We start from the raw sequence: 18,170 nt of genomic DNA on the forward strand, positions 1-18,170 counted from the left end.
TTTGGTCTGATTCAGAACAATCTTTTTTTCACAGAAATAGTTTCCAATACTTCCTTTACCAACCAATTTTACATAATTACAAAATTTATAAACAAACACAGAGGTAACATGGGATAATAACACACACACACACACACACACATATACAAACCTCACATACATGTTTGTGTATATGCATGTACGCACGTACATATATGTGTGAGGTGGTCTAGAAACATATATGCCTTATACCATAAGGCAACCCAAACATGAAATATTTTAACTAAACTCTTAAATAGTACCTATACACAAGATTCAATGCACTCAGTAAACAGCATAGTCTATATAGATGGAAGAAACTCCAGAGCTTTTTCAAGGTCACCAAAGTCATGGCCAAAACCTAGGTGCAAGGACAAATGACTGCTGATTTCTAAACTAGTGACTAAATCTTGACTATTACATAAAGAGAAGTCACCAAAACAACTATGTTTTACTTTTCTCTTTTCCTTATTATCAGATGCTAACATCTTGGACTAGTTCTCAGAAAACCCTATCAAAATATAAACATTTTTCAAAGTTTTGAGTTATTTCAAATCCAACTCTAAATTAAAATTCAAGTATTCTGAGTGCCATAAAGTAATGAATTATAGCCAAGAAGATTCTAATGTTTTCATGCAACCTGCCAACAAAATGTTTATAAATTAGAATCAGCTTATGACAGAATTAGATACTTGATTATATTTTCCATGCAGAAACAAATTTTTCTCTTTCTAGTTTTTTGTGCTAAATTTCAAATACCTATGTGCCAATACATAAATCTCCAGGGGGGTGTTTTCAAAACTACTATAAAGACATTTTGTTCTTGTTGCCAAGACCTATTGAACTTTTGTTACTGTCATATGAATTGTTTTATAAACTTATATATTATATAAATTTACATTACATTTTTCTACTTACCTACTCAGTTTACAGAAGAGATGAAAACTTTAAAAATTTGCCAATATTACATTACTTTGGGGGACGACAGGGAGAGTAGACAGGAATTAGGGTGGCTATCTCACCATACCTTATTTTTCAATTTTTAGATAACAATTTCATTCCCAAACACTAATTATAATCACTAAATTTGAAAAGCTGGGTCACTAACGGATACCAATTCAAAATGACTCCTATGCGCAAAGATGACCACCACATCCCAGCAGACAGAAGCAGCACGACGCATGGCTCATCTTCTAGTCTGCTCTGACTGGGAAACCCAAGCTCAATTCTTCAGAACTGTCTTTCATATCTGATAAAGAATGAGCAAGTGTGTGCACAAGAATTGGAGTGGCAGTGGTACAGACAGCGGGAGTAAAAAAAAAAAAAAAAAAAAGATGCAAAGTGTATGAGTATACTGCAGGAAAAATCTACAGTTTGTGTCTCAATTACTGCTTCAAAATACTCCTTCCCAATAGAATGAAATTCATAAATATGCCCTCTATAATCTCACTAGTAACTAAAATTACACAAATCCAAAGTGAATTCGCAGTGTTTCTTTGAAAACCTTACCAATGATATTAGATGCAAAGCCAATTTCTAACATTCGTTCATTCAATAAATACCAAGTACGCACGAAGTGCAAGGCACTGTGCTAGGAATTGTAAAGGAACTTGTCAAATTATTTCATACAAATTTTCTTACCTTCAGTTGAAACCCAGTTTCATTCACGGTCTCCTTCCAGTTACCTTCCTAAAAATTAAAGTTAATTTTAGAAATCATTGCAAAAAAACAAAAACAAAAACAAAAACAAAAACGTAAGGAATACTCCAAATAAAATAGATTAAGCATCTACTATTCTGTTATTCTTTCAGGGGAGACCAGAGAAGGGTTAAAAAAAAAGAATTCATTTCTAAGTTAAATATACAATCCAGATTTCAAAAGATTACCAAAAGATGGACCCAAGATTTTATAGATCTGGGCCTCAAAAAACTAAACACTAACTTTGATATCATTTAAGTGATGCCAGAAAGTACCATCTTTAGTATCCTTAAGTATAAAAATGTTAGCCAAAAGAGTGATATAACCCAATAATTTTGAAATCAAAACAAATTTAAAAACACAATTAAATGAATGTATATTAATAAAGCTGCTCCAAAAAGATTCTTAAGCATAAGCATTCTACAGTTTAAAAGAAAAAAATAAAATGAATTTTTTTTTGAAGACTTAAAGAAAGATACCTGTGTTAAAAACAAATAGAAGATTTTGTCTCTACAAAGGATGGGATGTGAGGCAACTCTCAAAAGAAAGTTTTCTAAACCAATCCGTCGTCTTTCCACAAAATCCGGGTCCATGTTGTCAGCAGAGAGTTTATGCCAAACAAATTCTGCCTAGGTAAACAAAACAATCATGAAGCATAATCTCAATGCTAAATACTTTTTTTAATTTTTTTTTTTCCAACATTTATTTATTTTTGGGACAGAGAGAGACAGAGCACGAACGGGGGAGGGGCAGAGAGAGAGGGAGACACAGAATCGGAAACAGGCTCCAGGCTCCGAGCCATCTGCCCAGAGCCTGACGCGGGGCTCGAACTCCCGGACCGCGAGATCGTGACCTGGCTGAAGTCGGACGCTTAACCGACTGCGCCACCCAGGCGCCCCAATGCTAAATACTTTTGAACTGTACTGCTGTTTCATTTCTTACCCTTTTCTCTGGTAGAGGTGGCACAACAATATGTGGATAGTAAACTAAAAGGTAGTTTCTCAACAATTCAAATTCACTATACCGCCTCCATAGTGAATCTGTTAGGACGCTTTGACCATCAGTATGTTCAACTGACCTGAAAAGGAACAGAATAAGATCTCTATTACTTATTAAAAATACAAATACAGCCCAAATTTCCATCAATGGATGAATGGATAAAGAAAATGTGGAGTATATATATACAATGGAGTGTTACTCGGCAATCAAAAAAATGAAATCTTGTCATTTACAACTACGTGGATGGAACTGGAGGGGATTATGCTAAGCGAAATTAGAGAAAGACAAATATCATACGACTTCACTCAAATGAGGACATTAAGATACAAAACAGATGAACATAAGGGAAGGGAAGCAAAAATAATATAAAAACAGGGAACAAAACATAAGAGACTCTTAAATATGGAGAACAAACAGAGAACTACTGGAGGGGTTGTGGGAAGGAGGATGGGCTAAATGGGTAAAGGGCACTAAGGAATCTAGCCCCGAAATCACTGTTGCACTATATGCTAACTAACTTGGATATAAATTTAAAAAATAAATTCAAAAATATATCTATCTGGGGCGCCCGGGTGGCTCAGTCGGTTAAGCGTCCAACTTTGGCTCAGGTCATGATCTCACAGTTTGTGAGTTCAAGCCTCGCGTCGGGCTCTGTGCTGACAGCTCAGAGCCTGGAGCCTGTTTCCGATTCTGTGTCTCCCTCTCTCTCTCTGACCCTCCCCCGTTCATGCTCTGTCTCTCTCTGTCTCTAAAATAAATAAACGTTTAAAAAATAAATAAACAAACCAAAAAAATCTTAAAAAAAAGAATAGTATTTAAAAAATATATAAAAAAAAAATATATATATATATCTGGATTAGCAATCCCTATCATAATAACACCAGCATTCTTCACAAAGCTAGAACAATCCTAAAATTTGTACAAAACCAGAAAAGACCCCGAATAGCCAAAGCAATCCTGAAAAAGAAAACCAAAGCTGGAAGCATCACAATCCCGGACTTCAAGCTGTATTACAAAGCTGTAATCAAGACAGTATGGTACTGGCACAAGAATAGACACTCAGATCAATGGAACAGAATAGAGAACCAGAAATGGACCCACAAACATATGGCCACCTAATCTTTGACAAACCAATGGAATAAAGACAGTCTCTCCAGCAAATGGTTATTGGGAAAACTGGACAGTGACATGCAGAAAAATGAACCTGGACCACTTTCTTACACCATACACAAACTCAAAATGGATGAAAGACCTAAACATAAGACAGGAAGCCATCAAAATCCTCAAGAAGAAAGCAGGCAAAAACCTCTTTGACCTTGGCCGCAGCAACTTCTTACTTGACATGTCTCCAGAGGCAAAGGAAACAAAAGCAAAAATAAACTATTGGGACCTCATCAAAATAAAAAGCTTCTGGGGGCGCCTGGGTGGCGCAGTCGGGTAAGCGTCTGACTTCAGCCAGGTCACGATCTCACGGTCCGTGAGTTCGAGCCCCGCGTCAGGCTCTGGGCTGATGGCTCGGAGCCTGGAGCCTGTTTCCGATTCTGTGTCTCCCTCTCTCTCTGCCCCTCCCCCATTCATGCTCTGTCTCTCTCTGTCCCAAAAATAAATAAAAACGTTGAAAAAAAAATTAAAAAAAATAAAAATAAAAAGCTTCTGCACAGCAAAGGAAACAGTCAGCAAAATTAAAAGGCAACCAATGGAATGGGAAAAGATATTTGTAAACGACACATCAGATAAACAGTTAGTATCTAAAATTTATAAAGAACTTATCAAACTCAACACCCAAAAAACAAATAATCCAGTGAAGAAATGGGCAAAAGACATGAATAGACACTTCTCCAAAAAAGACATCCAGATGGCAAACCGACACATGAAAAGATGCTCAACATCACTCATCATCAGGAAATACAAATCAAGACCACAATGAGATACTATCTCACACCCTTCAGAATAGCTAAAATTAACAACTGAGTCAACAACTCAGTCAACAACAGAAGTTGACAAGGATGCAGAGAAAGAGGAACGCTTTTGCACTGCTGGTGGGCATGCAAACTGGTGTAGCCACTCTGGAAAACAGTATGGAGGTTCCTCAAAAAATTAAAAATAAAACTACCCTATGACCCAGCAATTGCACTACTAGGTATTTACCCAAAGGATACAGGTGTGCTGTTTCGAAGAAGCACAGCACTCCAATGTTTATAGCAGCACTATCGACAATAGCCTAAGTATGAAAGAACCCAAATGTCCATCAATGGATGAATGCATAAAAAAGATGTGGTGTATATATATATATATATATATATATATGTGTGTGTGTGTGTGTGTGTGTGTGTGTGTGTATTATATAATACACACACACATATATATATATATACACAATGGAATATTATTTGGCAATCAAAAGGAATGAAATCTTGCCACTTGCAACAATGTAGATGGAACTAGAGGGTATTATGCTAAGCAATATTAGTCAGAGAAAGACAAATATCATACGACTTCACTCATATGAGGACTTGAAGATAAGAAACGAACATAAGGGAAGGGAAGCAAAAATAATACAAAAACACAGGGGGACAAAACATAACAGACTCAAATATAGAGAACAAACAGAGGGTTGCTAGAGGGATTGAGGGAGGGGGGATGGGCTAAATGGGTAAGGGGCATTAAGGAATCTACTCCTGAAATCATTGTTGCACTATATGCTAACTTGGATATAAATTTAAAAATAATTAAAAAAAACAAAAACAAAAAAAACACCTGAAGCTTTGCTTAAAAAAATGTAAATTCCTGGACCTCACCCAAAACCCTGTAGCAAGTGATTCCTATGTACTTTAAAGTTTAAAAACCATGCAGTTTTCTTTTGTATGTGGTTATTTTTTTTTTTATTTTATTTTTAAGTAATCTTTACACCCAATGTGGGATTGAATTTACAACCTCGAGATCAACAGTCACATGCTCCACCAATTGAACCAGCCAGGAACCCCTAAGAACCACTGTTTTGTTTTGTTTTTAATTGTAAAATCCATTTTATTTATTTTTTTTAACTTTTTTATTTTTTTAAATTTACATCCAAATTAGTTAGCATATAGTGAAGCAATGATTTCAGGAGTAGATTCCTTAATGCCCCTTACCCATTTAGCCCATCCCCCTTCCCACAACCCCTCCAGCAACCCTCAGCTCATTCTCCATATTTACGAGTCTCTTCTGTTTTGTTCCCCTCCGTTTTTATATTATTTTTGTTTCCCTTCCCTTATGTTCATCTGTTTTGTGTCTTAAAGTCCTCATATGAATGAAGTCATATGATTTTTGTCTTTCTCTGACTAATTTCACTTAGCATAATACCCTCCAGTTCCATCCACGTAATTGCAAATGGCAAGATTTCATTCTTTTTGATTGCCGAGTAATACTCCATTGTATATATATACACCACATTTTCTTTATCCATTCATCCATTGATGTGACATTTGGGCTCTTTCCATACTTTGGCTATTGTTGATAGTGTTGCTATAAACATGGGGGTGCATGTGTCCTTTTGAAACAGCACACTTGTATCCCTCGGATAAATGCCCAATAGTGCAATTGCTGGGTCGTAGGGTGGTTCTATTTTTAGTTTTTTGAGGAACCTCCATACTGTTTTCCAGAGTGGCTGCACCAGCTTGCATTCCCACCTAAGAAACACTGTTTTAAATTAAACTTACAGGTCCATGAAAAATACTAGGGTAGATAAATAAATACAAATTTATATTAAAATACAATTGTGAAAGTCAACTCAATAATCCTTTTGTGTACCGCACATTTGATGATGATCCACTTAAATATTTATTCAGAGTATAGCTACCTTACTCAAGTATGGTCAATTTTAACCCCTAGTTTCATATTATGATACTGTATTCAGATCAAACTCAAAAGTAAACAACTATGGGGCACCTGCGTGGCTCAGTCGGTTAAGTGTCCAACTCTTGATGTCAGCTCAGGTCATGATCTCACAGTTTGTGGGATCAAGCCATGCCTCAGGCTCTGTGCTGACAGCGCAGATCCTGCTTAGGATTCTCATTCTCTCTCTCTCTCTCTCTCTCTCTCTCTCTCTCTCTCTCTCTCTCCCCCTTCTCCACTCGTACTCTCTCTTTCAAATTAAATAAACACTAAAATAAAATAAAATAATTTTTAAAAATTTAAAAAATTTAGAGAAAAAAGAAAAATAAAAAACTATAAATTATTCCAGATTATTCAAATCAAGATTCTCTTCTAGCAGTAAAAGTAATCAACAGTTAATTTCATTGCTCAACTGAGTGATAAAATACTCACATACTAAAAATAAAAATATACTTTTTAGTTTTCAATTTAAGAATTTACAACAGTGACTACGGTTAATACTGTACTGCATACTTGAAAGTTGTTAAGAGAGTAAATCTTAAAAGTTCTCATTAAAAGAAAAAAATTTTGTTAACTGTATAGTGACAGATGTTAATCAGACTTGTAATCACTTCACAATACATACAAATATTGCAACATAACGTTACAATATCTGAAGTTAATATGATGTTATAGGTCATTATACCTCAAAAACAAGAACACAGGAAAAAATAATTTAAGTAAAGGTAAGCTACAGTTAACACTAATTTCTAAAGTATGATTTTTTTAAGTCACTAATCTAACTTAAAAAAAAAACAGAAATAAAACCCTCTGATGGGACCATATTTTTTTTAATGACTTTAAAAATCTCTGTGAAAAAAAAAAAAAAAAATCTCTGTGAGGGGTGAGTGGCTGGCTCAGTTGGTATTCAACTCTTGATCCCAGGGTTCTGAGTTCAAGCCCCACATTGGGCATAGAGCCTAATGAACCTAAGTTTTAAAAATCTCTGTGATACACATATGTAGATATGTAGGTCACAAAATTACCTAATTTTGGTGGGGAGATGGGTTAAATAGGTGATTAAGGAGTGCACTTATCATGATGAGCACAGGGTGATATATAGGAGTGTTGAATTACTACATGGTACATCTGAAACTAATACAACACTCTGTTACTAACTGGAATTAAAATAAAAACTTAAAACACACACACAGAAAACAAAAACAAAAGTAAAATGACCTTATTTTAAAAAGACCAACCTTACCTCTTTCTGTTCCTAAAGTTCCTACTGTAACGTAAATTTTCTCTGGTTTGGGGAAGATTCTTTTTTTTTTCTTTTTTTCTCTTTTTGGTGGAAGAAAGAAAACTATACTTACAAAGAAGGTTTCAGAATTACCTATACATTAAACAACATTTACCAAGATTTTAACTTTTATTTTGGGTAGAACCACAGACCTGGAGAAGTCTTGAAAAGTCACAGGGTTCAGCCTTAAGGCAAGCTCAGTGACTTTCGGTAAACCTATGAAAATGCAAGGGTTAAAATGTTTTTTCCTTAAAAATGTATTCACATTAAAATATGGTTATAACCCTTTATCAACTAAGTCTGGTAGTTCTATTATTTTATTTTACTTACTATCAAAAAATCTCGCACATCTTTATTTTAAAAAAATTTTTCTTTAACGTTTATTTATTTTTGAGAGACAGACAGAGACAGAGCATCAGCAGGGGAGGGGCAGAGAGAGAAAGGCAGACACAAAATCCAAAGCAGGCTCCAGGCTCTGAGCTGTCAGCACACAGCCCGAGGCGGGTACCAAACCCATAAATCCGCAAGATCATGACCCAGGCTGAAGTCAGATGCTTAACTGACTGAGCCACCCAGGTGCCCCTCGCACCATCTTTATTTTAACTGAAAGCACTTCTGCTCAGTCTCTGCAGAGAGAAAAGAACTGGTCAGTATTTTGTCTTTATATAAATTGTTTGTAATTGGCAAAATAGAGTCTTGCCTTGTCTTTCTCTAGACAAAATAGTCTCGGAGTAGAAGAACATTTTTCTGGTGAGTTTTGATTTCTTACTCCATGATTTACTCTTATCTGTTCAATTTACCCCAAAGTCTAAAGCTCTAGTCTCAATCAATTCTGTTAACTTTTTACTGACTCAAACCATATTCTCTCTTCCTATACCTCTCTTATTTACCTAAGTCTACTTCATACACCCCTGGGAACCTAGTCTCCTTTCTCAAAAGTGCATGGGAATTATTATGAGTAACACCAAAAACTCCACCAAAGCATATGTCAAGTAACATTCCAGGTCCCACAAGTATTCCATAACCTGCTCTTTACCTCCAACATAAGTACATTAAAATATAGCTACTGGGGCACCTGCGTGGCTCAGTTGGCTAAGCATCTGACTTTGGCTCAGGTCATGCTCTCACTTCAAGCCCTGCAGACTCTCTGCTGTCAGTACAGAGTCCACTTCAGATCCTCTGTCTCCCGCTCTCTCTCTCAAAATAATAAACTTTAAAATATATATATATATATATATATATATATGTATATAGCTGCCAAGTGGACTATAGTAAAAGACATACCTATTTACTTTATCTGTTAAAAAGAAACAAAAAACCAAATACCTAAAAAGACAATCACCTGTAAACAATTCCATTATACAACATAATTTGCATCAACAGCTACTAAACAAAGCTTTTTCTAACTAAATCTAGGCCTAATTCTCATCACTCACCTTGTTTCAATGAGGTAAGCAGTATATGTTTCTTGCATGTTCATGGCATTTCTTCCAGTTCGCTTTTCTGCTTCTGAAACACTAATTTCTATCTTCTTCAACCCAAAATTATTTTCTGTCATCTGGACAAAAATTAATGGAAGAACAACAACAAAACCTTTAACACAGTATTAAGAAAAAAAAAATTAACAGCTGTTATAATCAAATCCATTACTGGTATATATTTCAAGCAAATTTCTTTTTTTTTTTTTTTTTTTTAAGTTTATTTATTTTGAGAGAGTGTGTATGAATAGGGAAGGGGTAGAGAGAGAATCCCAAGCAGACTCTGCTGTCGCACAAATGTAAGATCATGACCTGAGCTGAAATCAAGAGTTGGGACTGAGCCACCCAGGCACCCCAAGTTTCTTACATTTCTTGAGTTGCTAGGGGTTGCTAAATGATAGCAGCAAATGATATACATCTCATTAGCAGCATTTCGTAGCACATCAAACTTTTCCAAAGCTATTGTAACAAGTATCGCACATTTAATTATTAAAACATAGACATTTTGTGTAAGTGACCAAGAATAAATCAATATAGAAATGCCTACGAAGGTGCTCCTGGGTGGCTCAGTCAGTTAGGCATCCCATTCTCGATTCTGGCTCCAGTCAAGATCTCACAGTCCTGAGATCAAGCCCTGTGTGGGGCTCCACAATCAATGTGGAGCCTGCTTAGGATTCTCTCTCTCCCCTATCCTGATTATGCATGTGCTCGCTCTCTCTCTCTCTCTCTCTCTCAAAACAAATAAACATCTTTAAAAATGTCTAAGAAAAAATCTAAAAACATTTTATATAAAGATAAATAATCCTCAATATTAATATCTAATTTTGGTTTTACCAAAGTCAAATCACTCTCTCAAAAATACTATACATATGCCAAAAGGCATGATTTTCAATAGGCAGGTTAAATTTAAAAATTAAAAAACAAAACAAAACCAGAAGTTGTCTTATATTCAACTTTAAATTTGCCTAAACATTTTGGCAGTGGTTAAAAGGTTCCACTTGTGAGACAGCAGCAAGGTTTAAGAGCAGACTCCTTTCACGTCCTGCTAAAACACGCCCAAGTCTATGCTAAAGAACCAAAGAGAATAAACACACCACTATTGCTTCAAAGGCTGTATGTGTGGAAAGTGTGCCACTGAAGAAAGTTCTTGAAAATACCAAAGTAACTCCAAGTCTAAACAAGGAAGATAAAGTGAGACCATGTGATAGTTGCTATGCTTTGGGGGTTTTCCACTTGCTCTCTCTCAAAGTTCAGAGGTGGGTTTTAATTACAAATACTGCACTACATTATAACTGAGAGCAGTTTGTGAAGAAGAATGTGAAAAATTGACATGAATGGAGCCATTTTAAAAGGGAGCCAAGCAACCACTGCAGAGAAATTGCCTTATCCGTGTCTGTTTGAACTCAACCAAAACCTTTGGACTAGGCAAAACAGCAAATGTTTTAAGCAACTACTTGAGAAGCCAGCAGAACAGGTACCCTGATCACAAGTTCAGAAGGTTATGGACTTTCCAAAGATAGAGTCTGTAGTAAATCAATGTACAGCCAAGAGTTTAGCCTTTTTTTCCCCTTTTAACTCATGTAACTGCCCCCTGCCTTCTTTTTCCTTATAAGCCTCTTAATTTCACCCTAGAAGCAGGATACTATTTGGGTTTTCTACCTGAATCTGTATTCCTCAAATTATAATTCTCTGATTCCAAATAAACATTAGTTTGCCTTTTACTGTGGCTCTTTATTTTCAGGTTAACAAGAGACAGAAGTAGCAAGATGGATGCACCAAAACATAAAAGAAGAAACTACAGTAAAACCTGCAATGATAATTTGTACAGAAAATTAAACCCACGTGCTATAAGGACAGAAAAAGCTATGTGATATTGCAAAAAATTAAATGATGAATAAATTTAGGAAATGCCCCCAAAATGCTGAATAAAAAAAGGAGAAGGTAAAATGCTAAAAGAAGATAAAAAGGACAGAGAACTAAAAGCCAACCCAATGGAACCAATGGAATAGAATTATTAGTAAAAAAAAACAAAAAAAACAAAAAAAACCAGAAGTCACTCAGTTGTCAAATAAGACATTTTTTTTAAATATAATTTATTGTCAAGTTAACTAACATACAGTGTATATAGTGTGCTCTTGGTTTTGGGGGTAGATTGCCATGATACATCTCCTACATCCCAGTGCTCATCCCAACAAATGCCCTCTTCAATACCCATCACCCATCCCTGCCCCCATCAACCCTCAGTTTGTTCTCTGTATTTAAGAGTCTTTTATGGTTTGCCTCTCTCTGTTTGAAACTATTTTTCTCCTTCCCATCCCCCATGGTATTCTGTTAAATTTCTCAAGTTACACATATGAGTGAAAAAACATAGGATATCTGCCTTTCTCTAACTGACTTATATCACTTAGCATAATACCCCCCAGTTCCATCCACATTGTTACAAATGGCAGGAAGACATTTTTAGTAAGTATAAGTTGTATGTTTAGCTACTAAAAGAAAAAATAAGAGATAGAAGGAAATACTTCAACAAAAAAAATTCAAAAAGTTACATAAGTACAAACCACTCAACATCAAGATTATGAAGCCATTGTTAGTTTAGATACATATTTATAAAAATCATAATTTGGGCCCATAGGTAAACACTATGATTTACCACCATCTACTCCAGTGAAAAATTCCCTCAATGCTGGAAGGACATGACTAATAAAGCAAATTATCTCCCCAGACAAAAAGATAATGCCTATGAGTCATGAATTTACCCTCATGCCATCTGATTACATAGAAGGGAAAAAAAATAAAAGAATAAAATCAGCTATCATAAAAACTAAAGAACGAAAACAGGAACACAACAATAACACCAGCAGGATTTGGTAGCTGATATAAAATTGCTAATCCTCTCAATAAAGCATAGAAGAGTGTCAAGATTAACAAAACCAGAAGCACAATTGTTAAATGAATACATTCAGGGGCGCTTGGGTGGCGCAGTCGGTTAAGCGTCCGACTTCAGCCAGGTCACGATCTCGCGGTCCGTGAGTTCGAGCCCCGCATCGGGCTCTGGGCTGATGGCTCGGAGCCTGGAGCCTGTTTCCGATTCTGTGTCTCCCTCTCTCTCTGCCCCTCCCCCGTTCATGCTCTGTCTCTCTCTGTCCCAAAAATAAATAAACATTGAAAAAAAAAATTAAAAAAAAAAAAAAAGAATACATTCAAAAGATTTAGAGATGGACTGAGTTGACTGGAAAATGAGCCCAGGGACATGTTTCAAACAAAGATTGAATAGTTTAGGTGTATTCAAAACACACTTCTCATCAGGGTAAAGAATATAATTAAAGAGGAGTGCCTGGATGGCTCAGTCGGAAGAGCATCCAACTCTTGATATCTGGGTTGTGATTTCAAGCCCCACATTGGATGTAAAGATTATTTAAATAAACTTAAAAAAAAAATTCAGGGGTGCCTGGTGGCTCAGTCAGTTAAACATCTGACTCTTGATTTCAGCTGAGGTCATGATGTCACTGTTCAGGGGTCAAAGCCTCACATGAGGCTGAGACTGCTTGGAATTCTCTCTCTCTGCCCCTCCCCTGCTCAAGCTCACGCATGACTTTCTCTCTCTCCCTCAAAATAAATAAACTTAAAAAATTTTGAAAAGACTAAATAACTATCCAAATAATAATGTCACTATTAAATGTAGAAGACTAAATGTAGAAGATGGACATAGTTAAAAGGCTAATGAAATCCTTTATTTTCAACTCAAAGAATGAAAATGAATATAATCTATTTCAAGTTATTAAGATGTTGCAAACCACTGGGGTACCTGGGTGGTTCTGTCAGTTAAGCCTCTGACTTCAGCTCAGGTCATGATCTTACGATTTGTGAACTCAAGCCCCACACTGGGTTCTCTGCTGTCTGCACAGAGCCACTTTGGATCCTCTGTCCTCCCCTCTCTCTGCCCCTCCTTTGCTTGTGCGCTTGCTTGCACTCTCTCTCTCTCTCTCAAAAATAAACATTTTTTAAAAAACTTAAAATGTTGCAAACCATTAAGAAATAGTAAAAGCATAAAAGCAGATAAAAATGACAAAAAGAACAATAAGAAACTATTAATTCAAGAAATATTTCTTGAGTATTTACAATGCCAGTCATTAGGGATAGAAAGATAGCTGAAACAAGGTGCCTGACACTTGAGGAGTTCACTGACTCCATGGGAATTCTCAACCCAACCGGCACAGTGATGCTCTTTAAGATTAAAGACAAGATGAAAGCTAACCTTAATATAACTTTTAGGGTTATAGGTGAAAAGAGTTAGTGTTTAGAGCATTTGACTTGTTTAATCTTATTTAAATCACACACAAAAGAAAATATATTACGTTTACTATCATATTGAAAATTACAGGAGAAAGATAAAACAGGCAACAACAACAAAACAGGCAGATTGAGACAAACATGGAAGTAATCAGAAAAGAAACAATGCACAGAAAGAAAAATAAAATATATTTGGCCAAATAGAACAGAAATAATAATCATCAATATAATTTACAAGAAAAAAGAGAGGCACCTGGGTGGCTCAGTTGGCTAAGCATCCAACTTTGGCTCAGGTCATGATCTCCCGGTTCATGGGTTCGAGCCCTGCATCAGGCTCTGTGCTGACAGCTCGGAGTCTGGAGCCTACTTTGGATTCTGTGTCTCCCTCTCTCTGCCCCTTGCCTGCTCTGTCTCTCTCTCTCTTTCAAAAGTAAGTAAACATTAAAAAGAAAAACTAAAAAAAAAGAAAAGAAAAGAAAAAGAAACAAGCAAACAAAATCTTTCCCAGATCCACACTGAAAGGTATGTGGTCCGTGTGTAATGAACATCCCAACAAGATTAAAGCAGAAAAACAAGAAACAAGACTCCTACAAAAGAATAAGTATCGGGGCGCCTGGGTGGCGCAGTCGGTTAAGCGTCCGACTTCAGCCAGGTCACGATCTCGCGGCTGATGGCTCAGAGCCTGGAGCCTGTTTCCGATTCTGTGTCTCCCTGTCTCTCTGCCCCTCCCCCGTTCATGCTCTGTCTCTCTCTGTCCCAAAAATAAATAAACGTTGAAAAAAAAATTTAAAAAAAAAATTTAAAAACTTTTACTCTTCAAAAGACACCATAGTGCTCGCTTCGGCAGCACATATACTAAAAGACACCATAAAAAAAGGGTGCCTCGCTGGCTCAGTAGGTAGAACATGTGGCTCTTGATCTTGGGGGTTGTAAGTTCAAGCCCCACATTGTGGGTGGAGATTACTTAAAAACTAAAATGGTTAGAGTGGCAAAGGTTATATGTACTTTACCCCAATTAAAAAAAAAAAAAAAAAAGACCATAAAGAAAAAAAAGATAAAATACAAATGGGGGAAGAACCTGTAAATCATATAATCAGATAAAAGACTTGTATTGAGATCATCTAGAAGCATGTTGCTGGCTCCGTCAGTAGGGCAAGCTATTCTTGCTCTCAGGGTTGTGAGTTTGAGCTCCATGTTGTATGCAGAGATTACTGAAAAAAATGAACTTAAAAAAAAAAACAAAAAACATAAACTGATCACATAACCAAATAATCACACCCCCTACAAATCTAACTCAGAGAAATGTAAACATATGTCCACACAAAGACTTATATACGAGTGTTCACAGCAATATTTATAATAGCTAAAACTGTAAACTACAATGTCCGTAAAATGGTGAACAGATTAAAAAAAATGTGATATATCCATACAATCAAATATTATTCAGTAATAAAAAAGGAACTACTAATATATGCTATATAACATGGTTGAACCTCAAAAACACTCTAAGCCAGGCTCAAAAGACAATAGATTGTACAATTCCATTTGTATGAAATATCCCAAAAAACAAATTTATATAGAAAGTAGACAGCTACTTTCCTACTAACACCTACAGCTAAGGTTGTGAAGGGAGATTAACTACAAAGGAAAGAGAGAATTTGGGGGAATGACTGAAATGTTCTAAAACTGGATTATAGTCATGGTTGGTTGCACAACTCTCTAAATTCCCTAAAAATAACTGAATTATATATTCATAATCAGTGAATTTTACAGTAAATTATACCTTAATAAAGTTCTTTAAAATAAAATCCCCAAGTCCATACTGAAAAAGACAAATAGGAAGTTTGATAAGGAACAAGATATTTTCAATTTCCAAGTATGTTCCCACAAATTATTAATTACAAAAGGGAAAACAGCAACTTTATATTGAAGCCTGGCAGAAAATGTGATCATACTACTGGGAAATACAAATCATGTGTGAACTGTTAAGTTACAACTAGAACACAGCATGACTTCAGTGGCAATTTCTGCCAAAGATGCATAACCTTTCTCAGTAAAGACTGAGAACTTCCAGATTGGAGGAAACTAAAGAGATAATACAATTAAATGCAATCCACGAGTCTGGACTGGATCATTTTGCTCTGAAACACTATTGGTACAACTGGCAAAATTTAAACAGTTTGAGGATTAGATACTAGTCATTTATCAATGTTATTTTCCTGATTTTGATGGCAGTACTGTGGTTACATAGGACAATGTCCTTGTTTGACCCTGAAATACTGAAAGGTTTTTTTGTTTTGTTTTTTTAAGTAATCTCTACAGCCAAGGTGGGGCTCAAACTCATGATCCCAAGATCAGGAGTTGCAGGCTCTACTAACTGAGCCAGCCAGGCACCCCTCACACTGAAAGTTTTGGGAATGAGATGAGGGACTATAATGGCAGTTCAGTGGCTCAGTCAGTTAAGCATCTGACTCTTGGTCTCAGCTCAGGTCAAGATCTCACGGTTCATGAGATAGAACTCAGAGTCGGGCTCTGACAGCACAGAGTCTGTTTGGGATTCTCCCTCTCTCTCTGACCCTCTCCTGTATGCATGTGTTCACACATGCATGCTCTCTCTGCCTCTCAAAATAAATAAATAAATCTTAAAATAGTTCATGGGAAAAAAGGATCTTCATACTGTACTTGCTTATAAATTTGATACCATTTTTATAAATGAGACTATTTCAAAAGATTTTTAAATAGTCTTTACATTTACAAAAGTAATTTTAGTTTGTTATGTTTGAGAGAAGGAAAAAAACAAAGATACATGCCTTCCAAATCATTACTGAGGATAAAACCAAAGAATTATTGCCCACAAAGGAAAACCAAAAATACAAACCAAAATAAGAAAGCATAAAACCTCACAGAAGAAAATCAACTAAAAATAAAGCCAGTTAGGACAATGCAAATGTTTTAAATTCCCTATGGTAAACAAGAGAAAGTTTAACACATAACACAAGGCATAAAAATTATAACATGGACAAATACAAATAAACTGAAATCAAAAGAAATCAGTGTAGCATCAGCCAAAGCAGATAATCAGGAAAACATAAAATAACAGGAAATCAGGGGGAAAAAAAAGTTTGTAATTAGAAGAGCCAAGGATCAATTCACCCTCAGATTAGTAGCCAGTTTGCCAGAATTTGAGTTTTTAAACCTCTCTGCCTCAGTTTCCTCATCTATAAAATGAGGATGAGAGTACTGACCTCATAACATTATTGGGAACATTTAATGAGTGAATGCAGGTAGAGTGTTCTAAGAGCTCAAGTATTACCTAGCACTTATTATTTGCAGGTTTAAGTTTTCTCTTATTATGAAACTAATACAGGTTTAATGTATAAACATTGAAAAGTATAGGAAAAATTAAATAGAAATCACACACATCCCACAACCCAGCACTAACCATGCTGACGTACCATTCCTGGGCTACTTTCTTACAATCTTTTTTTCCAAGTGTGATGCTACTGCGTTACTGAAACAGGTCAAAGATCTGAAATTTAAGAACTACCCAATGAATTGACTTTCCTCAGGGGATATGTCTACAATAGTCAAAAGTAGCAGGTGTTACGTTAAAAATAATGTATTTAACTTAGGCCTAAGAGCAAAGCTTACTTCAGTTGTAGATAAGAAAAACTTAGTTATAATACATTATGCTTTTTAAATAGCATAGAAAATATGCTTATCTATAAAAATATGCTTTTTATCTATAAAAATATATATTTTTAAAATTAACAGTGATTCAGAACACATTAATTTTTACTTAAAATATGTAAGTCTCAACAGTTTTCCAAACTGAGTCAGAACATATTCACAGTTCATGAAATCAATTTGGCGGTTTGTGACCAACATTTCTTTTTAAAAATAAATAACTGGGGCGCCAGGATACCTCAGTCAGTTGAGCATCAGACTCTTGATTTCGGCTCAGGTCATGATCCCCACATCGGGCTCCACATTAGCAATGTAGAGCCTGCTTGGGATTCTCTCGCACACGCTCTCTCACTGCCTCTCCCCCACTTGTGCTCACATTCTTTCTCTCACCCTTGCACTCTCCTTCTAGCGGTGCCTGCATGGCTCAGTCGGTTAGGTATGTGACTTTGGCTCAGGTCATGATCTCACAGTCTGTGATTCAAGCACTGAATCAGGCTCTGTGCTGACAGCTCAGTCTGGAGCCTGCTTCAGACTGTCTCCCTCTCTCCCTCTCCCTCCCTCTCAAAAATAAATAAACATTAAAATAAATAAACAAACAAACAAACCTAAAAAAAAAGAAAAAAAGAATAGGGGCACCTGGGTGGCTCAAGTTGGTTAAAGGTACGACTTCAGCTCAGGTCACAATCTCACAGCTTGTGAATTCAAGCTCTGCATCAGGCTCTCTGCTGTCAGCACAGATCCTCCCTCTCTCTCTCTCTCTGCCCCTCCTCCATTCTCTCTAAAAAATAAATAGGGGCGCCTGTGTGGCTCAGTTGGTTGAGCATCGGACTTTGGCTCAGGTC

At 36.2% G+C, this 18,170-nt stretch overlaps 1 protein-coding gene across 1 annotated transcript in view; it reads right to left on the bottom strand.

Annotated features, from left to right (window-relative positions):
- SNX4 (sorting nexin 4) overlaps positions 1-18,170 on the bottom strand; it is a 69,101-nt gene that overhangs the window by 45,668 nt on the left and 5,263 nt on the right. The window contains exons 2-5 of the mRNA XM_040484785.1: positions 9,307-9,428; positions 2,659-2,794; positions 2,196-2,345; positions 1,660-1,707 (exon numbers count right to left, since the gene is read on the bottom strand). Of these exons, the coding sequence (XP_040340719.1) occupies positions 1,660-1,707; positions 2,196-2,345; positions 2,659-2,794; positions 9,307-9,428 (456 nt within the window). The remainder of the gene's footprint in view (positions 1-1,659; positions 1,708-2,195; positions 2,346-2,658; positions 2,795-9,306; positions 9,429-18,170) is intronic.

Source organism: Herpailurus yagouaroundi, unplaced genomic scaffold (assembly GCF_014898765.1).
Source record: "Herpailurus yagouaroundi ecotype Mexico unplaced genomic scaffold, PumYag 162, whole genome shotgun sequence".
Classification (NCBI taxonomy): domain Eukaryota; kingdom Metazoa; phylum Chordata; class Mammalia; order Carnivora; family Felidae; genus Herpailurus; species Herpailurus yagouaroundi.